The 25,493-nt window shown below is 45.4% G+C and overlaps 1 protein-coding gene across 2 annotated transcripts in view; it reads right to left on the bottom strand.

The window, feature by feature from the left end:
• The window catches only part of PIEZO1 (piezo type mechanosensitive ion channel component 1 (Er blood group)), a 173,136-nt gene that overhangs the window by 79,770 nt on the left and 67,873 nt on the right, over window positions 1-25,493 (bottom strand). For both annotated transcript variants that reach the window (XM_072636328.1, XM_072636327.1), the window contains exon 2: window positions 15,653-15,748. In XM_072636328.1, coding sequence (XP_072492429.1) covers window positions 15,653-15,748 — 96 coding nt within the window. The remainder of the gene's footprint in view (window positions 1-15,652; window positions 15,749-25,493) is intronic.

Consider the following 25,493-nt stretch of genomic DNA (forward strand, 5'->3'; position numbering starts at 1 on the left):
TGCCCCCTTCTTCCGGTAATTTTTTTTAATTAAAAAAATGGCTAGGGGGAGGTGAGGGACACAGGGGAAAATCCAGGTGATGTAAAAACAATAACAATCTATTTTTATAAAAACATTCTGTGACCTAAGGTCCTGCCCAGTTCCAACAGCAGGGCCCTGATTGAGGCTCTCCTGCCAGCCCAGCTCACACTTGCCCAGCAGGGCCTCACACTTCAGGAACCTGGGTGCCTTCTCTCCTCTTTCAATAGGTCCCCAATCTCTGCTTCCTGCCTTGGGCCTTCCAGAGGGAATGACTGCTAGGTCCCTAATACTTCAGGGTGTTTGCATTTTGAAAGAAGACCCCACACCCACCCCCTTGCAGAGAAAGTTACCGCCTTAAAGGGTCATGTGGCCAAATGCCACCAAAGTCCAGAGGTGAGAAGCAGGATGTCATCTCTGTCTTCTCATAACTAACTTCCCCTTCTTGTCTTTTCCCTCTTCTTTCTACCTTTACCCATTTATTCATCCCACAAACATTTATTAAAGAATGTGAAGGGATGTCAGCAGGCTGTACAGGGCAGGGTGAGGGAGCTACAGAGAGGACAATAATTAAGTTTCCTGCCCTCCTGGAGTCTAATGGACGGAGGGAACCATTGTGGGGGGATGGGAGCAGTACAGAGGAAACATACAAAAACAAGAGTGACACACTGGTCCATAAATGGTTTTAAAAAAATATTAATTAAAAAAAATATTTTGATAACTATTTCAATATGATTGGTTTCCTTTTGTCATTTAAGGACATGACTTTAAAAGGGATTCAGAAGTTTTTCCAGGGGTCCATGACACAGAAAAAGTTAAAAACCCTTGGTTTAGTCTTAGGGAAATGAAGGGACTTGATTGAGGTCCCCCCTTCCCCAGGTAGATGGGAGAACAGGGATCTGAATCCAGAATCTGAATCTAGGATTGCCCCTTCTTTCCCCTCCTCCTCACATGCCTCAGGCTTGTCACAAAAACATCCAGGCCCATTGGTGTGATCCAGGATACACTGAGGAAGTCTCACAGAGGAACCCGAAGGGAACAAGCCAAGATTCAAGTGAAAGATGCAAATACAGGGGGCTGTCCCAGAGAGGGAGGCTTGCCTCACTCTGGTGGAGGCCCAGGCAGAGCACCCAGCCAGGAGAGAGAGGTCATGAAGACTCCATCTGAAACAGGAAAAACCTGTAAGAAAACAACTTGAGAAGAAGCCAGGCTAATGTTGTTCAGAGGTCAGGATTGAGACATGTCATTTGCACATCAAAGCATGAGACTGAGGAGGAAAAAGAGACCCAAGGAAAGAACAGTCTGTGGGAGCCTATTCCAGAGCAAGAGAGCCTGAACGGGGAGGAGGGAGATGGATAGAGGGCTTCTTTCAGGAAGGGCCAGTGTAGGCCTTGCAACCTTGGACCCTGAGAGTCACCGGTGAATGGGCCATGACACAGTGGAAAAAAGGAGAGCTTCGGATGAGAAGACCTGAGTTCAAATCCCAGCTCTCTCATTTAATGGATCAAGTCTGTTCATTTCTCTTGGCCTCATTTTTCTTATCTGTAAAAGAAGGGGGTTTGGCGCTGATCTCCAAGGTACCTTTCACCTCTGAATTCATGATCATGAGTGGGACAGGGCAGAGACTTGGCATCTAATGATTGTGGCAAATTTTCTGATCTGTTGCACCCAGATGGGCATCCAGAACACCAGATTCCCATGTTAATCCTACCGATGACTCACTGTGCTACCACAGATCACCCAGCCTCATTCTTTGTGTGCCTGGCAACATGTTGGGAGCCACTAGAAATGCACCAGACTTAAGAGAAGGTGCAGAGTCCAAAATGAGAGAGGAGACAGTCAACAAGTCCTTATGAAAGGTGCAAATACAAGTAGAAGAAAGTCAGCCCCTACCCTATGAAACTTACATTCTTTTTTTTAATTTGAATTATTATTTTGTTTTCTGTGTTCCATAATCACTTCCATATAACTTAGATTTTTTCCTCCCTTTCCTCCCTCCTTTCCCCCTCCCTCCCTGAAATGGCATATAATTTTATATAGGTTCTACACATACATTCCTATTAAATACATTTTCACTTTAGTCATGTTGCATAGAAGAATTAAAATAGGAGAAATCTTAAAACAAACCAAGACGTAATACAAAAGAAAATGATCTGCTACATTCTGCGATCCAATTCCATAGTTCTTCCTCTTGATGTGGAAGGTGTTTTGCCTCAAGAGTTCATTGGGAATTTTTTAGGTCCTTGCATTGCAATGAAGTACTAAGTCTACCAGAAAAAATCTTCGCGCACTATGGTTGTTGCTGGGTACAAAGCTCTCCTGGTTCTGCTCCCTTCACTCAGCGTCAGTTCATATAAGTCCTTACAGGCCTCTCTGAAGTCTTCCTGTTCATCATTTCTTACAGCACAATAGTATTCCATTACATTCATGTACCATAATTTATTCATCCATTCCCCAGTTGATGGGCATCCCCCGACTTCCAGTTCTTGGCCACTACAAAGAGAGCCACTATAAATATTTTTGTACATGTGGGTCTTTTTCCCATTTTTATGATTTCTTTGGAATAAAGTTCCAAAAGCGATATTGCTGGGTCAAAGGGTATGCACATTTTTGTAGCCCTTTGGGCATAGTTCCAAATTGCTCTCCAGAATGGTTGGATCAGCTTGCAGCTCCACCAACAATGAATTAGTGTTCCAAATCTCCCATATCTTCTCCAACATTTATCATCACCCTGTTTTGTCAAGTTAACCAATCTGATAGGTGTGATGTGGTATCTCAGAGTTGTTTTGATTTGCATCTCTCTAATCAATAGTGATTTAGAGCATTTTTTCATATGACTATAGATACCTTTGATTTCTTCCTCTGAAAACTGCCTGTTCATATCCTTTGACCATTTATCAATTGGGAATGACTGAAACTTACATTCTTATAGGAGAAGCTGAAAAGGGGTAGGGGGCAAAGATCCACTGAATGAGGGTATGGTGGCAACCTGGAGAGGAGTGAGACCCAGGTCCCTTATTAGCTGGAGATTCTGGAAGGCATCATCCATCAGAGCAGAGGCCCATGGGTGAATTCTGGAGCACGAGAGAGCTTCCAGGAGGATGAAGTCTCCAGGCATGGTAGAGAAAATGGATGGTCACATTGTCCTCTGCCCTGGTAAGATCACATGTTGAGGTTTTAGGGGGTGCTACGACCCCAAAATAGGGACATGAGATCTTGCCTGAATGAATTCAACTCAAGCCTTTTTTTTTAGTTAAGATTTATTTGAGCACCATCCAAGATGGGTGAGATTCTAAAAATCTGCCATCTTGGCTAGACTCTTGAGGGATCTGAGCATTTGTATGGCTAGTACAAGAGGGCCAGATTGAATCTGAGAACTTTCATGGAAACAAGATGGATCTTATAAACAGAAAGACAGTGGGAGAAATCTAGGGTTGGCCTTAGTCTGGGATGACTGGAGGAGGAGTCTAGGGAGGATCTGGATGGGAGTGGCCTGTAGCTAGGGTGACTGGAGGTCTGAGGACAGAAAGTAAGAGATAGGATCAAAGGTTAGTAGCTGGAGGCAATTCAGAGGTAACACACAAGGAAGGCCTGGGCTAGTTTAAGGGTAACAGAAAATTGGGCATAGAGATAAGGAAAGGCCAGCCATGGGGGTCATAGCTTCAGGTGATCAAGGGGGAAAATTCAAGGAGAGTTCAAGGGGGTTTCCAGAACCTGTACCCTGTCAGAATATTGTCCACTGTTCTGGAAGCCATGTTCTATGAAAGACTTGGACAAACTGGAGCACAACCAGGATGTTGAAATACCATGTGAGGAATGACTAAAACAACTGGGGACCTTCCTCTTGGAGAAAAGACTGAGGAGGGGACATGGATGCTACCTTCAAGTTCTTGAAGAAGAACCATGTGGGAGAAGGGTTCAGCTGCTTCTTCTTGGCCAGAGGGCAGAACCCCTGATCTCATCTAAATCTAACCCACAGGGAAGAGTTACAAGGAGGCAGATCTCTGCTGGATATCAGAAGAAATGTCCTAACGACCAGATGGGACCCAAAGTGGAAGGGGCTGTTTGTGGGAGTAGTGGGTCGCCCATCTCGGAAGGTCTTCAAAGTAGGCTGGATGACCACATGTAAAGGGTGCTATGAAGGGGAACCTCAACCCGGTATATATTGGCCTTGATGGCCTCAGAGGTCCCTTCCAACTTTTGGATCCTGTGATGAAGCTATCCTTCCTTCCTTGGAGACCCAACTCAATTTTTATGATGCTGACCCTCCAACCTAAAAATGAGCTAGCCTTCATACTTAAATTTTATCTCCAAAGACTTCATCTACATCCCACCCCACCCTGCCCCACCTTTGGCTTCCATATTCTTTGTGAATCTGTACCCCTCCTCAGATCAGGGGTTCTTAACCTTGTTTGTGTCATGGACCCCTTTGGCAGTCTGATAAAACTAGAACCCCATCTCACAATAAACTATGTAAGTCCATAAAATGCATGGATTACAAAGGAAATTTTTGCCATGTGGTCCAAGGCTAGAACCAGCATCAACAAATAGGAGATGAAGAGAGGTAGATTCTCCGGTGGATGTAAGGGAAAACTTAGCATTATGCTAGACTGGAAACTCCTTCAGAGCAGGGTCCATGACATATCTTCATGTCCTGACACCTAGCGCAGACACTCTTCCATCTGGGCTTACCAAAAGTGCTTAATAAATACTGGTTGAATTGAATTGACTAAGAGAAGAAAGAACCTTAGGAAGACATGTTTGAGCTGATGCAGAGGGATCTGAGCAGAACCAGGAGAATAATGTGCACCATAACGACAATGTAGTGAAAATAAACAATTCTGAAAGACTTACAAACTTTGGTCAACACCATGATTGGCTGTGATTCTAGAGGAGGAAGCGATGAAGGATATTGCTCACCTCCTGACAAAACAGAGACTGAATATGCAGAACGAGATGCATATTTTTGATGTGACCAATGTCAGAATTTGTTATGTTTGACTCTGTTTATTTGTTTAAAGTTCTGTATTTCTTTTTTTTTCCCAGTGAGGAGATAGGGAATACACAAGGGGAAAAAAGCTTGATAATTGGAAAAAAAGGGGGGGGTTTCTCCCTTCCTCCCTCCAAAAAGAGATGTGCACTCGTGCTCTCCAGGTAGGTAAGATGTATACAAAACAGGTACAATTGAAGGCACAATGGGAAAGTACTCTCCTCTTCCCAGAAAAGGGATGGGAGAGGAGATTTCCCAACCAGCAGAAATCAGAGGAAGTTTCACAGAAGAGGATGTCATGCTGGGCCTTGAAGGATTTTAACAAAGATGGAACAGTGTGAGCAAAGGTTCCAGAGGCAGGAGGGAGCAAAGGCCCAGGGAGCTGATTAGAGCATTACTTTTTGCATTGAGCTGCCTCAGACGCTTACTAGCTGTGTCATCCTGAGCAAGTCACTTCACCCTGTTTGCCTCAGTTTCCTCATCTGCAAAATGAGCTGGAGAAGGAAATGGCAGACCAGTCCAGTATCTCAGACCAAGAAAACCCCAAATGCAATTGCGGAGAGATGACTAAAATGACAGAACAACAACAAATAATCTGACCATGTCACTTCTCTCCCTAAAAATCTTCAATGGCTCCCTATTCCCTCTCGTGGAATACAAAATCCTCAGTCTAGCATTTAAAGCTCTCTATTATTTGGTTCCCACTTACCTTTCTAGTCTTGTTTCACATTATTCCCTTCACACTGTCTCTGTTCCAGTCACTCCAGCTTCCCTGCCTTTTCCCACATGGAACATTCCATCTGCAGCATCCATCCATGCCTTTCTTTGCACATTGGACCTTTTCCTATACTCTGCCACCTGGGCTCCCCACCTTCCTTCAGAGCACAGTTCCAGGTCTACCCCTATAAGAGATTCTCCCCTAACTTCTCCTCACTTCTGAGTGCCCCTTTCCTCTTGTGATCACCTTGTATTCACTGATTTAACAGTGTACAGGTTGCAGCTCCATCCTCACTTCCACCAGTAGAATGAAAGCAGGAATGATTTCCCTCTTTTCCTTGTCTTTTTTGTAGTGGGTTGAGCACTGGGGGAGGAAGCAGGAAGACCTGAGTTCAAATCTAGCTTCAGTTACTCACTAGCCATGTGACCCTGGGTAAGTCCTGTTTGTCTGGGTTTCCTATGAAATGGGGATAATAATGTCCCCATTAATAAAATGAGGATACTTCAAACACATGCCTCCCAAGAACAAGTGAGATAATATCTGCAAAGTGCACAGTACCTGGCATATAGTTAGTTATTATTATTGCCAGTGTTATTATTTGTAACTCAGTGCCTGGCACATAGTAGGTACTTAACAGGTTTGTTGAATCAGTTCCATTAGAAGTTTAGTTTAGAGCTAGATTGGAGAGCACCTTGACTGCCAGGCTTGAGGGTCTATAGAGGCTTTATTCAGTTACAGCTCGGGTGGATGGCTGCACTCCAGTGAAGATGCATCTGGCAGCTTGTATAGACTAGGAGGGACTGGCCAGGGAGAGAGACTGTGGGGGAGGGGGGTGAGATCAGGAGCTGCTGCTGCCACTCTCTAGACATGAGGTAATAAGGGCCTGAAGGAGGAACTAGGGAATGGAAAGGCAGGGATGGATTCGCAAGAGGCTGTGAGGGAGGAATGGAGAGAACTTGGCTACTGAACAGGGTTGGGGGGCAAGGCAAAGAGACGATGCCAAGATGACGCCACACAGGGTTGCAAGCCTGACTGGGAGAAGGGAGTGACCTCACCAGCAAGAGGAAAGTCAGGACAGGGAGGATCTGGGGACCGGGCAGCTTGGGCATGGCTATAGAAAATGACAGATTTCATTTTCATCTGTCAGGTTCTCTGTTTCCTAAAATGAGACACAACCCCATTTCAGCTTGCCTCCCAGGACCCCCAGGAGGTTAAATAAGAATGATTCACATTGCTCTAGCACTTTGAGGTCAGTCACTATACGTGACCCCACTGACACTGTCTGTGGGGTTTCCATGAAAAGATACTAGAGTAGTTTTTTTCATTTTTCCAATGTGTCCCCATTTTACAGATGAGGAACTGAGGCAAATAGAGGTTAAGTGACTTGCCCAGGGTCACACAGCTAATATGTATCTCAGGCTGGATTTGAACTTGGGTCTTCCTGTCTCTACTGCACTATCTAGCTTCCCCTTGAAGTCTATTAGTTAGTCAATAAGCATTTATTAAGCACCTACTATGTGCAAAATGCTTTAATACTTACAAAGCACTATAATCCCTGAGAAAGTAGTAATGACAGTATCATTATTTTATTATTAGTAGTAGTATATTATAATTAGTATATTATTTTACAGATAAGGAAACTGAGGCCCAAATTGTGCACCTAAATCATTATTTGCCTGTTGCCTCTTCCATTAGAATGTAAACTCTTTATAGGCAGGGAAACCATGTTTTTAAATTTTCTTTGTATCCAAAGTACTTAGTGCAGTGCCTGGTACATAGCAAGCATTTAAAAAAATGCTTGTTGCCTGATTTGTTGACTGCCTATGTGACTAACCCAGGAAAAAAGACAGTAAGTTGTAAGGTAAGACCTCAAGGATGGTTCCAGAATACCACTACCTCTCGAGCCCTCTGGGGATGTGTAATAACAGCCATCCCTGGAAAGATGTTCAATATGGTGGAAACTACCATGGCGAGGAAACATGGGGGTGCCTAGGGTCAGTCACACACACAGACACACCACTTCTTCCACCTTCAGCACCTTTTTGCGGAGGAATGACCACTCTGTCTCTCAGAAAGTCAAGATGGGTTTGAGCCTGAGGATGGCCTCATCCCCCTGCCAAGGCAGGTGTAATTGGGACTCTTCTATGAGCAAGACTGGCTCACTTGGCACGACTTTAGGGAGTAGAGGCCTCATCAATAGATCCATCATTATGTATGTATTAAATAGCCACGGGGCTAGACACTAAGATTACAATGACAAAGGTGAAACAGGCTTGCCTTCAAGAAACTGACGTTCTATCAGGGAAACAACGTATATACAGTCAAATACAAAGTCCACTCAGGAGATAGGGGACACTGGAAGCTGGAGGGACCAGCAAAGACCTCATGTAGAAGGGGACAGGAGCTGAGCTTTGAAGGTGGGAGGGGGAGGTATGGAAGGTAAGGGCACCAATGAGAAATAGCAACTAGATCCACTTGTCTGGAACACAGAGGCACAAAAAGGAATCGTTTGTAATAAACCCCAAAGGCAAGTAGCCTGACTGACTAGGACTTTACATGTTAAACAAGGAGTTTTTGTTTGATGCTGGGGCAAGAAAAAGTCACCAGAGTTATCTGCAGAGAAATTACATGGTCAGATGTGCACTTTGCAGGCTCCTTGGATGGGTTGGAAATGGGGAGGCTTAAGGCAAGGAGATTATTCCTATAAGCCTAGGTGAGAGACAGGGAGGGCCTGAACCTCCCTGATTCCAAGGATTCAGGGCCCACAGAGGAAGCCGTCTCCAAGGTTCCCCTGAGTATCCAAAGTGCTAAGACATCACTAACACTCCCTCCCTCCCAAACCCAACCCACAATATCCTCGCCATTCCCCTGGCAGCACCGCTGTGGGAGCTGGGCACGTGGTCCACATCCTCCTGAGATTCCCAGCATTCTGAGTCAAGAGGAGAGAACAGAAAGAAACAGAGACATCCTTAATGGACTAATCAGCCTTCTAGGAACTAGAGAGTAGATGCAATTAGTGATCAGGGGTTGAATGGTCTAGGCTCGAAGGCTTCAGAGTAGAAGAGATTTGTGGGAACCTTGTGTCCAAGCCTCTTTACAAATGAAGAAACTGAGGCCTAGGAGTTTGGGTGCTCCATAAATCATCTTTTAATTAGACATTTGCAGGGAACAGTGCCAAGGATTTTCTGCCAGAACAAATGACCATTTTACAGATGAAAGAAAGAAAGGCCAGGAAAGTAGGATTGACACAGTGCAGGTTCAAATACCAGCTCAGAGCTTATTTATATGACCATGGATAAATTACTTAATCTTTCTTGGCCCCAAGTTTTCTCATTTGTAAAATTAAGACAGCAGACTAAAGAACATTCTAAGCTCCCTGTTAGTTTCTTAGTATATGATTCTGAGTGCAGTTTGAGGGTGAATCGGAGGGGAGCTATATTACTGCTCCTACCACTGAGCTACCCTGCCAAGCCCTCTTCCCCACACTCCACCCTCCCCTGGCCAGTGCGTGTGGAGATCAGCTGCTTTTTAGAGTCAGCCCCACACTGGGCCCAGGCACCATCCCCCTCCCTCTAAAGGAGCTAGGCCAGGTACATCAGAAATAGAAGGACTCCAGAGCCAGGGGCTCCCGAGCTCCTGGGCCCTGCCCGGTGACTCACCCTCAGCCAGCAGGCTGAGCTCACAAACACTCCTTTGTCACCAGGAGGGGAGAGAGGAGGCCAGGCCGAGTCCTCCCTGGCCTGCAAACCTCCCTTTAGCCTTTGTTCATTGATCTCTTTCCCAGTCCCAGCCCTTCCTCTCCTTTCTTCTCTTTCCGCTCTGAAAGTCTGCCAGGGGTGGGGAATGAGGATTCACAGGAGGAGCTGCCTGTCCTGGGAAGGCAGAGCACTCATGAAAGCAGCTTGGGAGGCAGAGACCCGCAGTGGACTCTTGGGCTTCATTATCGTTCACATGGACAAGTCTCACCCAGCCTGTTTCTGCCTCTATAAAATCATGGGGCAAAATTCCATAAGCTCTACAGTTTCTTTGCTTATGTTATGCTGGGCACAGGTGCTAAGAGCTGGGAATATAAGACAAGAGGGAGAAGATAGTCACTGACCTCAGGGAGCTTCTGTTCTAAGAGGAGAGGGAGAGTCGGGAGCAAAGCCTAGAGACCAGTAAGCATGGACAGCCTGGCTTTTCACAAAGCGGTGGCCCCAGACAAGGACTCATCAATCAGAGGAGGGGGCCCCAGGGCCAGAAGCATCTTCCGGGTGAGGAGGTAAATGTGTGGAAACAGATGAGGCCAGAGAGTCAGGAGCTGAGGAACATTTCCAGCAGACCCCCTTCCCAGCAGACCCAGGAAGCCTCACTCTTCCTTACCCCATGCCCACCATCCCTGCCTTTCCAAGCTCCCTTTTGGGCAGGTGAGATTCCCTGCTTCTCCCAAGCCCTTACTCTAGCCCCAGCAGATAGATATGGATCAGACTGCACTCCAAGGTTCTGGGCTGATTCCCACACACCAGGGAACCCAGCTCTATTCTAGAACATCCCCAGATCCTAGAAACTTTACACTAATCTCTTAGGCAGGCTCTAGAGTTTACAAAGCATTTTCACATATATTATTAACCCATCTAATCCTCACAAAATAGTATAGAAGAAAGAGCACTGACTCTGAAGAACATGGGTTCAAATCCCACCTTTAATACTTACTATTGACACAACATTGGGCCAGTCACTGAAACAGCTAGACTGGGCTTCCTTTACCTCACATAAAATGATGGCGTTGGATAAGACTGTCCCAGATTGTCTCAGCCCTTCTGTATCTATGCTCTCCATGACTATTCTGTGAGGCAAGCAGGGCAGGCAGGCATCATTATCCTCATTGTGCCAATTAGGAAACAAGGGACTTGCCCAAGATCATATAGCTACAGCTAGCTAGTGCAATGGATAGAGGGCTGGTCCTGGGGGCAGGAACCTGACCAGAGTGATAGTAATTTATCCAGCCTCAGACGATTTCTAGCTGTGTGAACCTGGGCAAGTCACTTAACCACTGTCTGCCTCAGTTTTCCCAACTATAAAATGGGGACCTATTGCACAGGGTTGTTGTGAGGATTAAATGAGATAATATTTGTGAAGTACTTAGCCCAGTGCCTAGAACATAGTAGGTGGTTAAGAAATGTTTCTTCCCTTCCCCCTGCTACATAGTGAGTGCTTAATAAGTACATGTTGAAAGCATCAGTGAATGGTTGAAAGGAGGAAGAGGGAGAGTCCATCCCCCAGCATTGTCCTTGAAGGTCAATCTGGGGAAAGGTAGTGGATGACTCCCTACCCTTCCCTGCTTCCATTCCTTCTGGAAGTATGGGTTAAGCCCTGCAGCTCCCCAGAGTAGGAAAGACATCACTGGATCTGTACCAGCAGCAAGGGAGGAACAGGAAAAAGACTTCTGCCAGGCTGTTTCCTGGGAGGGCGTAATTGGGGTCAGTCAGTCAGCCATAGGAAAGTGGAACTCCCTGGGCTGATACCCTCCCCTCCACAGACTTGGCATTGCTGGATTACTGCTAGGGCTGTTATTTATTGATATTCTTAAAACATCAATGTAACCATGTCAGTCATCAGCTCAAGAAACGTCAATGGCTCCTTATTACTTCTAGAAAAAAAAATACAGACTTTGTGTGTCAGCTGAAGCTCTTTACAATCTAACTCCAACTTCTTTTCAGTCTTATTTCACAGTCCACCCCATCTGGTATGCCATGTTCCAGCTAAACTGACTTAGCTTGAGATTCCCTTTGGATGACATTCCTCTCACCTCCTTGTCTTTGCACAGTCTGCGCCTCATGCCTGGATCATGCTCTCTCCTTGACTCTACCTAACAGGACCCCCAGCTCCCTTCAAAGCACAGTTCAGGACTATCTCCTGTGGGAAGCCTTTCCTAATTCCTCCAATAATCAATGCTCTTCCCTGGAGTCAGGAAGACTCATCTTCTTGAGTTCAAATCTAACCTCAGATATTTACTAACTGGGTGACCCTGGACAAGTCACTTCACCCTGTTTGCCTCAGTTTCCTCATCTGCAAATGAGCTGGAGAAGGAAATAGCAAACCACTCCAGGATCCGCCAAGAAAATCCCAAATAGGGTCACAAAGAATAGCACGACTGCAACAACTGATCAACAACAGGTAACTAGGGAAATATGGCGCTACCCCTAGAAGATATAACAAGTGCATTTTAATGGACAGTGATTACAGGTATTGTTTCAGGTGTCTTACTATGGGAGAAGATTGCTACATATGGTCCAAAGTCCCTTTCAGTCCTGACATTCTGTATTCAAAGACCCTGCCTACATCCTGATATTGAAAGACCAGAGCATCATAGGAATATAGATTTAGATTGCAAAGGACCTTTGAGTCCCTCAAGTGCCTCCTTTCTCCCTTCATCTTATAGCTAGGAAACTGGAGAAATGGGAAGTTTAGTGGCTTGGCCAAGGTTACACGGCAATGGCCTCAAGTGGGATCGGAACCTCAGCCGTCCCAACTCCAAGGGTAATGCTCTAGCGATTATTTAATAAGAGGCAATCAGGGATTACAGTGCCCTCAAATGCTCCAGGGAGAAGGGCCATTGCCATGATGAGAGATGCAGGGCCAGCCCTGGCCTCACAGACTGGAGAGGAAGGGTTGAGGATCCAGTCCACTCCCCAGGAGGTGACAAGGCCCAGCAGAGCCACACACATACAGGCCCATCCCTGACTCTAGGGGTGCCATCACACTCATCACCAGGGACCTGGTGGGCACCCGCATCCTATGTCTAGCTTGGCTGCTACCCGTTGCTCCCTGCATTTTGACCTCTGGCTCTAAATGCACTGGGTGGTGTAGGGGTTGGGGGGGTAAGGTTATAAGGGAATTCGATGGGCTAGTAGAGGGCCAGTGATTGGAACTTTTCTGAGGAAAAGCTTGAGTCTTCTTCAAATCAGTGGACTGCCCTTCCTATTCCTCCTCAGCAAAGCCTGGGCTGACCTCCCCGGCCTCCTGTTGTGGTCCACAGGTCAGAACACATTCCAGTCTAGTGAATCTAGCCCCCTGCTTTCCTCCCTTGTGCCAGGGGGGAGGCTGGTTTCCATCTTCCCACAAACAGAGGCCTGCTCAGAAGTTTCCTCTGTGAGGAAGGTGGGGAGAGGCAAGGAACAGGGAGAAGGTGAGCCAGGGGCCAGCACTCCATGAGAACATTAACCAGCCTGTGTCAGATCTTCCACCAGACTCTGCTTCTTGAGCCCCCAGCAGCTGTGGAACTCATAAACCTGCTTGCTGCTGGACCAGGAATACGGGTACCACCAGGGCTCACATTTTCCCCTCTGGGCTGGAAAAAGCCGGCAGTGGGTAGTGGCCCCAGTGGAGCTTCTGCTGAGGAGTTGTGGGGTGAGGATAGGGGGAGTCCTGCCAGCAGTTCCCCCATCCTGAGCTCTCCCTTCCTGGCTCCCTCCCCACACTGCCCCTCCTTCCTCACTTCTCTTCCCTCCCACTCATCAGTGGGACTCTCTCACCCTCCCCTCTTGGCTCTTAACTAGAAATCTGTTGTGAGTTGGGTTTTTTTGGCTGGATTTTTTTTCTTTTGGCCTATTAGAGAGAAAAGTGTTGCAAATTGCACCAAAGGGCATGAAATATTTACAAAATAAAGAGCTTTTAGCAGAGGGGCCTGTAAGTAGTCCTCCCAGTTGGGGATCTCTAAGTTACAGACAGAGACAACCTTGAGGAGCTAATCAGATTTCAGGGTGATCATACTGCTTGGAGAGGAGGCTGGGAAAAGAGAGAATTGCTCCTAAGGAGCAAAGAGCAAAATCACCCAGCTTAGACCAGCTGCAGGCCTGCCTGTGGGCAATGCCAGCTCTCCCTGCACAGCTGGAGGTGGGGAGGAGAATGAGGTGGGCCTACTCTAACTAAGGTGGCTAAAGCCCCCTAGCTGCCCCAGCTTTGAGGGGTGTGGGGGGGAACCAGGATCACAGCCCTCTATCTAGAGATAGGTCTGTTCGCCATCCTCTCCCCATACTTGGCAACTTTCAGGTCATCCTCTGGCTTCACTGCCTTTCCAAATTCAGTTTCAAGTCCCATTTCTGAGAGGTAGCTGTGGTGGGATGGGGAGAGCATGAGAGACCTGGGTTCCAGTTTCAGCTCTGATCCTTACAGACTTTGAAAGCACAGGTGAGTTGCTGAGGATGCTAATACTTGCCTGGGGCTATGGTATGTCTTGAGTCGGTATAATCCATGTGAGTTGTAATTACTCTTATTAGTACATGAATTTGGAATCAGAAGGCACCTCCAAGGCCATGGGATCCAACTCTCTTGTTTCAGAGATTAGGAAACAGAGAATTGAGAGGGTCAGGATTGGAAGCCAACTTCTCTGATTCTGCATCTAGTCCCTTCTTTCCCCTGTGCCCAGCTGCCTCCCTTTCCCATCCAGCCTCATCCACTCATCACTCCCACTGTGCTCTCGGGGGCCAAGTTCAATAAAAAGACTCATCTATGTGACAGCCTCCTGAATACTCGAAGAGCTCTAGGCCACCCACTGTCCGCCTTTTCTTCATGTTATTGTACAGCTACAGATGCTTCTCCCAGTCCCCAAGGGGCCTTATCTCAATTTTGGTCACCCACGACCAGATGTCCTTCTTATCAACATCCTCTAAAATGGACCAGATGTGGTCTGACCACTGACTCCCCCATCTATCTCTGGTTTTCTTCCTCCTTTAAACTCACAGAAATTCTTGTTCATATCCCTCAGTACTTGTAGAGGTCAGTGATTTCATTAGTGGAGTGGGGTAAAGGGGAAGGAATGATGGAAGCAAGCATTTCTCAATTGAGTATTTGGTGCCAGACACTTACAAGTATTTGATGCTCATATTGTGGGAGGGAGGTGCTATTATTTTTCTTGTTTTGCAACTGAAGTAACTGAGGCAGACAGAAGTTAAGTTGACTTGCCTACTGTCACACAATAAGTTGTCTGAGGCTAGATTTAAATTCAGATCTTCCTGACTCGAAGTTTAGTGCTTTAACCCAATCCACATGAAAACGAAGCCATGCCTTCTCACCCTCGACCATGTGTCTCCAACTTAATCCTCCAACTTGCTCAGTCCTTCTGGTTCTTAATCTGTTTTATACACAGCCCACTGGAGATGCCCAGCTATTGACCTTCATCTCAATGCACGTTCCTTCCCCATCAGTCATATGAGTCCCTGACAAAATGTTTTCGTTCCATGCAGTTGAACAGGAGACCCACTGATTTAGTCCATTAGCATCACGGATGATGAATTTGGGCCAGGAACCTCATTTGGCAACTACCACAGACTGTCCCATGTTGTTTCCCTAGCTGGAGGGCAGGAACCATGTTCTAAATGTCCCTGGAATGTTCTGAAGGCCCAGAAAGGAGGGGAAGGGAATCATCACTTACCCTCCCCCATTGGCCAGGGAGCCAACAGGCCTAGGGCAGCCTTGGCCAGTAGCTTCAGCATAAAACCTCTGTCCTGGGCTTTACTTGCAGGCCATGACCCCTTCCTGAAGGGTGGTGCTCCCTCACTCCTCAGCTCTACTCAGAATATTTATCTCCCTTTAAGATTCATCTCAGGCATCACCTCCTCCGAGAAGCCTTCCTTGATTCTTTCAGTTAAAAATGGGCTCTCCCTTCTCAATTTCTCCTGGACCCCCAAGATGATTATTTCATGAGAGGAAAATGATCAACAGGAATAAACTGCTGCCTTTTCTTTTGTCCCTGTGAGCAGAGTTCATGGAGTCTGTGGCTTATTGGTCCTGCCAAACTTCTGAACTAGAGGAGAGGATGTGCCATTCTGGGGGGACCCTGGGCCCCAGACACTTGGGGTTAAGGAATGCCAAACATGCCCCCCCTCCCCCATTCCTGACCAGTTGCTTCCCAGACAAACCAAATGGAGACTCAGCTCTTTCCTTACCTCTGATACTGTGTTTGGTGGGCCCCAGGAACCAGGGCAAGAGCAGCAGGAAAAGTAGATAAATGAATGATAGACCATTGATCCGGAACAGGCAGGCTGAGGAAGGAAAGAGACAACGTAGATTAGGTCTGGGCACTGAGGAGGAACGGGTCAGGGGTCTGGCCTGGCCCTGTGCAGCCTCCCTCCCCTCCAGGAGAGAAGAGAGTAGGGCCAGGGCAAGAAAAGCTTTAAAAAAAAACCCAAACTTCTCTGCAAAAGAAACATATTCTCCCTTCATTGTCTTTGCTTTTTAAAAATTGTTTGAATTTACATTTCTAAAACCACCCTGAATAAGTGATGGTGAACTTGGACAGATGTGCTTTGGGGATGGGTCACTGTGTTGATCTCCAGCCTTTCAAAGGTCCAACTCTTATTCTATAATACTGATGTAAAAAGTGTTAAACCTTGTTTTATTATTTGACAACATATACAGTTTGGACAAAGCCAATCGGGGAATTTGTTTTGCTTGACGTATTTGCTAGATGTGTTTGTGGTGGTCAAGTTTTTCTCAAAGAAGGAGAGTGGGAGAGAGAGGTAAGAGAGAGAGAATGCAAAACGGAAAATAAAGTAATTGTTGAATTATTCATTTTATTCAACATTAACTGCCTATGCTGCTCAAGGTATTATATCCTCAATCTTGGGAATGTGTGTTCATCCTTCGTTGGCGAAGAAGACCATGCCATCAGAGAAATGATGACATGACTTGCACTTGACTTTGTTTTGACTGAGGGAGGGCTGTGCAGGTCACCAGCCTCACTTCTCCTCCAGAACCATCTGAATTCAGTGACCAGATATTCATCAGGATGACTGGAGATGACCCAGGATGAGGCAGCTGGGGTTAAGTGACTTGCCCAAGGTAAGACAGCTAGTGAGTGTCAAGTGTCTGAGGTGAGATTTGAACTCAGGTCCTCCTGAATCCTACACTGGTGCTCTATCCACTGCACCACCTAGAATAGAAAAGTAAATGAGGGATCTTCTCTTCCCTTAAGGAATTTATATTGTACCACAAGTAGGGGAAACACGCATTCTTAGAGAGAAAGCCTTATATGATTTTAGCTTTTGATTTGAATTACATTTTTTAATCACACTAAGTTATTATAGTTAGCATTCATATATCCTACTTTAAGGTTTACAAACTCTGCTTCAAAAATATTATCTCATTTTATCCTCACAACAACTCTGAAAGGAGTTAGGTGCTATTAGGATACCTATTTTACAGATGAGGAAACTGAGGCAGACAGAGATGAAGGGGTAAGATCACATAACTAGGAAGTCTAAGGTGGGATTTGAACTCAAGTCATCCTGACTCCAAATCTAGCATTCTATCTGCTGTGCCACCTACCTGCCTAATATAATAGCTAATCAATATCAGAATAGCTAACATTTATTTACAAATATTTTATCATTGGATTCTCACAACAACTCTGTGAGGGAGATGTTATTATTATCCTCATTTTACAGATAGGAAACAGAGAATGTTAGAAGTGAAGTGACTTACCCAGAGTCACACAGCTAGTAAGTACGTAAGGCAGGTTTTAAACCCAGGGATACATGATACCAAGGTCAGCACTTTATCCACTACTCTGGGAAGTGGTGATCTGTTCTGCTGAGGTCATACTACCCATCTGTCTACATAATCACATGGTTTTTATATTTTTCTTGGACATAATTCATTATATGGAAAGTTATACAAATATGGAAACATTTCTGCTGCCAGTTCTGCTAGTAACTTTAATCAACATTTTTTATATAGAGCAAACAAAGCTTTCTTATTTGTTCCATCTGTATCATAGAATAAGAACTGGAATTCTGAAAGACTTAAAATTTCTGATCAGCAAAATGACCCAGCACAATTTCAGAAGACTCATGATGAAGCGTGCTACCTCTTGATAGAGAGCGAGGCATAGGTATAAGCTCACATATGCGTGGGCGCACACACACACACAATTTGGACATGGCTAATGGGGGATTTTTTTTCTTGACTACACATGTTTGTAATGTTTTTGTTTTTCCTGATTTCTCAAGAAGGAGGAAAGTAGGGAGAAGAGAATGCAAACTTGAAAACAAAATAAAATAGAATTTTTTAAAACATCATACATCTTCTAGACCAGAGGTGTCAAACACACAGCACACAACACTCCCTCCTCCAACCAGATTAAAGTGTAATTAGGAAATATTTAACAATATAGACATTCAATAAAACATAGACGATGTTAATATGTTGTTTTCTAAATCAATATGATCCTTATTTACAGTTAAGTGAACTATATATGAGTTTGACACCTCTGGTTCGTAGAACAATGATGAATGTCAGACACCATCCATATGGACTTGTAGACCAGTAGCCCGACAAGCCTATTAGCTTTTGATTAGCCTTGACATGTCAGCATTTTGGTGGCTATCTTTGCCAACAGACTGCACACATTCCACTCCCCTGAAACTAGAGGGGCTCACTAGAAGCCACTTAAGAGAAGGCAAAGAATGCAAGGCAATTAAGGTCACTTCCTCTTCCTTGGATTTTTCTCCCTCTTCCCACCCCTAAATTCAAAGTGTGAACAGCTGAGGCTTTCCGGATCTCCCTCTCCAATCAGAAATTTAGGAAATCTGGAGGCAGTGGAAAGAGTTAAAATTGGGGGAAGAATTCACTTTCCTCTCGAACACCTTCTCCAAAGCTATCAGGTAGGAGGCCACAAAAAAGCCTGAGTCAGGAAAGTTATAGCTACAGCTCTCATTTACATTTTAAAGGAGGAGAGCTTCCGGAGAAGAATTCTGGGAGGTAGCTAAGGATAAGCATTATTATCTGCATTTTACTGGGGAAGCCTTGGCTCAGAGATTAAGTCTGACCAGGGGAACCTTCGGCCTCGAGGCCACATGTGGTTTTCTAAATCCTCAAGAGAGGCCCTTTGACTGAAATCAAATGTCAAGGAACAAATCCTGGATTAGATTGACCCAAGGTCAGGCAGGCAGCTGCTCTCACAGGTGGGTAGTGCTATTGGTTGGATCTAGGAGGGTTTCTGGGAGGGCATGAACCTTGGACTTCACCTTGAGAATTGTCTTCTCACTCAGATGTGCATCCCAGGAGATGGCAGTGTATGGAATACCAAATGGTATTTATTTATTAAGCATTGACCATGTGCCAGGCGCCAAGCTAAGTGCAGAGGAAACAAAAAAAGGCAAAAAACAAACAAAGAACCACCCAACCCCACCGGGCATACTCCAGGACTCACATTCCGATACATACATAGATCTGATACATATACATAAGATCCAGACAGAGGGGATAAAGGTAATCTGAAAGTGAAAGGAAATGGTTTTAGCAGTTAATGCTAATTAGCATTACCTGGCTGTGGAAGTCTAGTTCATCTCTAAAATTTGAGCATTCTTTTTCTATTCTCCAGGGTTTTGGGAAGCCTTGCCCTCCAAGTTCTCCCCTTCTCTCCCAGACCCATTCCCTTAAAATCCCCAGAAGACCCTCCCCACAGCTCTCCCCCTCCCAAATGTAAAGAAATGTTCAATTCTTTTTAAAAAAGTGATCTTCCAGAAAATGAGATTTTCAATAATTATGCATTTTAAAAAATCAATCCAATTTGACCCACGAGGGAGACAGAAATGCATTTACAGCAAAAAGATTTCTCCAGTTCTGCTTTCTCCAGGCTGCCCAGGTCTGCCTGCCCCTCCCTCTGAACCACAGTGCCAGCATCCATAGAATCTCTAACGAGAGTTAACTGCCCTGGAAATAACCATTTGAGTTTAAAATGGGTCAGCCCACAGACAGGCCTTCTATGATAGTCTGTGGACACCTCTCCACTCTGGCTACCCCAGAGGTAAAAGAAATAAAGAGGGTCAGAGACTAAATTGTTAAGGGCAAGTGTGGGAGCAAGGTCTTGGACTAGGAGTCCACTTTTACCACTAAGTAGTCAGGTGACCGATGTGCATAAAAATATTCGGGCAGCATTATTCGTAATACCAACAAACTGGAAACAACCCATGTGTCCAGTGATTGGGGAATAGTTTTGAAAAATTAACATTGGAGGGGCAGCTAGGTGGTAAAGTCAGGAGGACCTGAGTTCAAATCCAGCCTCAAACACTTAGTACGTGTGACCCTGGGCAAGTCATTTAACCTCAATTGCCTCCAAAAGAAAAGAAAAAAAGAAAAGTTGGTATATAAGTATGATGGAATATTGCTGCACCATCAGATAGGGCAGATAGGATGAGAAAGGAAGACACAGCAATGCAGAGAGAAGAGAGAACTCCAAAAGAAGTTATACAGAAACAGAATGTACCATTTCAGATACAATAATCTTGTAAAAATTCTTGCTTGTGCGTTGAACATTTCTGCTTTCTGGTGGTCAATAATAACTTTTTAAAAATACCGCCATGTTTGGAGGTCTCTGGATACCAGCCTTTCCCCTACACACCTTCCCTTCAGTCTGTTCACTTGGCCCCAGCATCCAGAATGGATACAAGCACATGCCAAACCTTTACTCTACCATGAAAGACAAACTGTTTTTGGACAGGCTAGGTCAAGAAGGTGGTCCTTGGATAATGTAGTTAAACTCCTTATGGGGTCTCCAACAGGGAAGGCCCCTAGATCCTTGAACTCCTCCTTTCCCAGGCTGACCAGTTTTCTCTGCCTCATACCAGCTGCCTGAGTATATTTGGGCAGAATCTGAAATGAGTGTTTGGGTGGGGGAGGAGAGGTAAAGTGGGATACAGGAAAGCAGGAAGCTAGGAAAAGGGGTGTTAACGGGATGATGAAGAGGGAAGAGATTAATTAAAAGACCCTGCCAGCCTATTTTTCAGAAACAACAGGCTATGAGGAGCAGCAAAGAAACTTTTCTGGGACTTCTCTGCTCCCACTGTGGGACAACTCCAACCCCATTGCAAGGAGCCCTTGAGGGTGACCTCAGAGACCCCTGAGCCTGGGGGAAATGTGACCCACAGTCAATGGGCATGACATCTAGTTTTGCCCTGAGCTCACTAGGCTGCCTTGAGCATACCAACTCTAGACGCGAAGTTGGGGGCACCAAGACCTAACCCTCCTTTTCCTCTCTTGAGTAAATGATCACTATGTTCTTGGTTTCTTTTCCCAGTCTGTGTTGACCTACCTCTTCACTGCTTGTTACATACCATTTTTGTTTGTAATTTGCCTTCACCACATCTTCTGCCTGTCTTCACCTACCTATGATAACATGGTATAGTGAAGAGAGAACTCAACTTGGGCTTGAATCAAGGGTCCAACCTTTGTAGCTCTGAGAAAGTCACTTCTCCCTTGGCCTCAGTTTTCTCATCTGTAAAATGGACTTGATGCTCTGTAAGGTCTTTTCAATTCTTCTAAATCTTATGACAAGCCTTCAAAAACCACTGATTTCATGACGTCCCTCACTTTCTTTATTCAAGATCTGTTAGCCCAAAAGTCAGCCCATCCCTATTACTCATCACATTAAATCTAAAGTTCTGTCAGGCTCTATGTTATGAGGCCTCACCCCATCAATTCCAACCTACTCTCTGAAAGTTACTCTCTCATCCAGCAAGCCTACAAGAGTAGAGATGCCTCCAGTATCTGGTATAAAAGAAAGATCTGGAGTCAGAAAACATCATTCAATCCAAGTTCTGCTATTCCTCCTCTCTGTGACCATGGACAAATCATTCCTCTTTGGGCCTCAGTTTCCTCATCTGTAAAATATGGAAATGGGAACTCTAAGGCCTCTTCCAGTTCCAAACCCTACATTGACACGTTGGTGCTGCTATGCTGCATCTCCCCTTTCTTTGGTCTTGCCTGGAATGTCCTTGTACCTACTCTGGGGGCCCTTTGGCGATCTCGAGAAGGCTGTGGACCTCTTCTCAGAATGGTTTTTAAATACATAAGATAAAATGTATAGGATTACAAAGCAAAATTGTCATTTTTCTCATACAAGTTTACAGATTCCCTGAAATCTATCCAAGGAGTCTGTGGACCCCTGGTTAACCCTCTTGAACTTTTGTTGTTTAGTCATTTCAGCCATGTCAATTCTTTGTGACCCCATTTACAGTTCCTTGGCAAAGATACTGCTACTTCCTTCTCCAGCTCATTTCTACAGATGAGGAAACTGAGGCAAACAGGGTAAAGTGGCTCATTGAAGGACACATTGAGGCTGGATTTGAACTCAAGTCTTCCTGACTACAGGCTTAGCTCTCTACCCTACTGTACCACCTAACTGCCTTACAACAGCTTAAACCCTTGAACTACTCTCTATTTGAACCCTCCCAAGCTTAGCTCAAACCAAGGCTCCTTGAGGAAGTCTTTCTTAACTAGTACAGTCCACATGACCTCCCCTTCTTCTGAATCTCTGTTAGGATTTAATGTCTGGACGTTGCTTTACAGCATCTGATTAGATCTTCCCTTCAAATAACTTCAGGTCTTTATGTCTTGTCTCCTCCACCTGACCAGAAGCTGCCTGAGGGCAGGGCTGTGTTCCCCAACGCACTTATCCAAGTGGCACCAGGCATTTGATCGTTAGATTCACAGAATCCAGAACTAGAAAGAATCTTAGACATCTTCTAGCTCAGTTCCTTCATTTTATAGGTGAGAAAACTGAGGTCTGAGAGGGGAAGTAAGTACCTTGCCCAAAGTCATACAGATAGTATCAAGGCAAGTGCTCTGATGCCAATCCCGCGCTCTAATCACTACACCACACTGCCTCTCACTCAGTCGGAATTCAACAGACACTTCAGAGAAACACAGACCCTCAGGGTTGGACAGGCCCTCAGAGACTCCTGGTCCAGCCCATACCTGCACAGAATTCTCCCCTACAACCTACTCAGTCCATGTCAAGCCTTTGCATGAAAACTTCCAGTGAGTCAGAACTCATTATCTCCCAGAACAACTCATTCCATATGGAGAGAGTGCTAATTGTTGGGTATGTTTTCCTTACACAAAAAGCTTGCATTTGTCTCTGCAGCTTCCATACATAGTCTACCTTCTAGGGCCAAGCAGAATAACTTCAAACCAGGTTATACATGGTAGTAAATGCCTGAAGGCAGCTTCCAAGTCCCACCTCACCACTACATCTCCTCTTATGTAAGTTAAATACTAGTTCCTTCAACTAGTTCTCATAAGACAAGATCTCAAAGCCCTTTGCGGGGGAGGCAGGGGGGCAAGGGAATAAGGGTTTATATAGTGCCAACTACGGGCCAGGTACTGTGCAAAGTGCTTCACAAATATGTCATTTGATCTTCCCAACAAACCTGGGAGGTAGGAGCTGTTATTATCCCCATTCTACAGGTGAGGAAATCAAGGCAAACTGAGGTTAAATTACTTGCCCAGGGTCGCATGGCTCATAAATGTCTGAGGCTGGATTTGAACTCGGGTCTCCCTAACTCCAGGTCTGGTGCTCTCACCACTGTCCTACAGGCTGCCCTTCATCAGTCAGTGTACCTGCCCTCAAATGATCTCCACGATATTCTTTCTAAAATGTGGCACCTGGAACTGAGCACAGAATCTCCGTGGTAAGGTCTGACCATGACAGAGAGCCTGGGAATGAAGGCCTCTCTAATTCCAACACCATGCTTCCCTTAATGAAGCTGAAGATTGCATTGGTTCTCTTTCATAAATGACTCGTGGTGAGTTGCTTGCAGTCCACTGAGACCCCCCAGATCATTTTCAGATGAACTACTCTCTACCCACATAGACCTTATACTTGGGAAACTGACTTTTTGAGCCCAACTGCAAAATATTTTAACCAACTGAAGTTGCCACCTGTTATTCTGGTAGTTTGTGCTGGTTTTGAGCAACTGGAAACTATCTACAATAGTCCAGGGCTGCACCCTCCATAAAGACCTGGATTATTATGGACTAGGATATGAACTAAAGACTCACTTTCTGGGGACTTTGGGGTTCAGATGCCTTATCCATGAGAGAAAGCAGGTTAAATTTGATGGTCTAAGGTCTCTTTTAGCTCTAATATCCCTGAGACTGAGTATGGATTGGCCAGATGGGGAACCAAAGGACATCTGTCAAATCAGCCCCCTCCCCAGCAATCTCTGGCAGCAGGGTCCTGAGCTGACCTCCAGGACTCAAGTTCAACCAGGTTCATGAAAGGTTGTTTGAAATCCCCTCTCTGGTACAACTGGAAATCTTCCCAGAAACCCCTCTTTCCAACTTGTCCAACCTTTATCCAGCCTTACTTTGTTATCTCATTCCCAATGGAAAGGGAGAGGTATGTTGTTTTTGGGTCTGAATGTGGGGCAGGGTGGAGAAAGATCTGAGGTTGGATATTTGTCAGGGGGAGCTCAGGAGGGGCTGGAACCCACAATCAGAAGGATGGACATCTAGTTCCACTACCAGCCCAGCAGCTGAGCAGAGGAGAAAGAATCTGGAGATTCTACTGACTGCCAAGAGCCAGGAAATTGGAGATTAAGGGAGCTAGAGGGAATAGGGGCAAAGGAAAGGGTGTGGGAAGTGCTTGGGAGGCTCCAGAATGGTGGGGGAAGACTTTCTGTACGCCAACTTCAACTTGTACTAGAGTGGAGGCTGCCAACATGTCTCTGGGGCCTCCTTCTCTGGCATGAGAGAAGAACAGTTGGCAGGTCCTACCAGGGACATCCCCCTTGCTCCCTCTAGCTGGGCTGGGACAAGGTATTGAATAACAGGACTTGTTCCCTTTTCACTAGAAAGTGGCCATCCCAAACACCCATCTGGTCTCCCTGGCTCCAACTGGTACCAAGGGTGGCCCTTGATCACTCTGTGCTTGCAGGTGATGGGCCCAGGGATGAAGGCCCCATTCCCTCTAGCTCTATAGATGGAGGTCCAACCCAAACTATATGGCCTTGCGAACCCTGCCCCAGCCAGAGTCCAAAGCAGAGGAGCAGAGTATACAAACACAGTCATTAATGAGGCAAATTACACAGTCAAACCTCCCACCTCCAATTTTTCTACAGTAAAATCCTATCATTATACAGTAAAATCCCATTAAAATACACACGGGCTTTGGAAAGTCAATGGCTCAGCAAGGGTCACTTCCCTATTTACAGGGGTTAACCCTTCCCTCAAGGTAATGGTGACGCTGGGGGATACTGTCTGTACTCCCTACTGCTTGTTTATGATGAAAAAGGGAATCTAGAACCCATTAAGCCAGCAGTGGCCAACACTCCTTCTATGGGAACATCCTGAGGTTACAGGATTGCTCAGAGCTAGAGGGAACTAAAGATCATTCTGTCCAACCGTCTCATTTTACAGATGAAGAAACTGACGCCCAGAGAGTTCATGCTGGGGCTTGGCCAAGGATTCAAACTCAGGTCCCTGGCCTCAACAGTCTTTCCCATGTACCACAGTGTCTACCAAAATAATCAATCAAGTGCTTACTGAATTTAAATTACAGTGCTGAGAGTGAGGGTTACATTAGAAGATCACAGAGTTTAGAGGTGGAAAAGACCTCAGTCCAACACCTTCATTTTACAGATGAGGAATCTGGGACCCAGAGAAAGGGAATTCTTGGTCTATGGCCCTATAGTTCATAAGGAGCAGAGACAAATTTGACTTTCGATTTACTGATTCTAGAGTCAAAGCTTCTTTCCACTATACCTCATAGTATGGAAAAATTTGATCACATCATGAGTGTCCAAAAGCAGAATGGCTGCCTCGGGGAAGTAGTGAACTCCCTGTCATTGGAGGTATACAAGCAAGGATGAGTAGTTTGCAAGGTAGACTGACTCATTAGGAATGGGGTTGAAGAGATGGTCAGAATGTTCTATTTCAAATCTAAGATCACGGAGCCACAAGATTTAGGATTGGAAGGGGTGTTAGAATTTACCTAGTTTACCT

Source organism: Notamacropus eugenii, chromosome 1 (genome assembly GCF_028372415.1).
Source record: "Notamacropus eugenii isolate mMacEug1 chromosome 1, mMacEug1.pri_v2, whole genome shotgun sequence".
In the NCBI taxonomy this organism is placed as follows: domain Eukaryota; kingdom Metazoa; phylum Chordata; class Mammalia; order Diprotodontia; family Macropodidae; genus Notamacropus; species Notamacropus eugenii.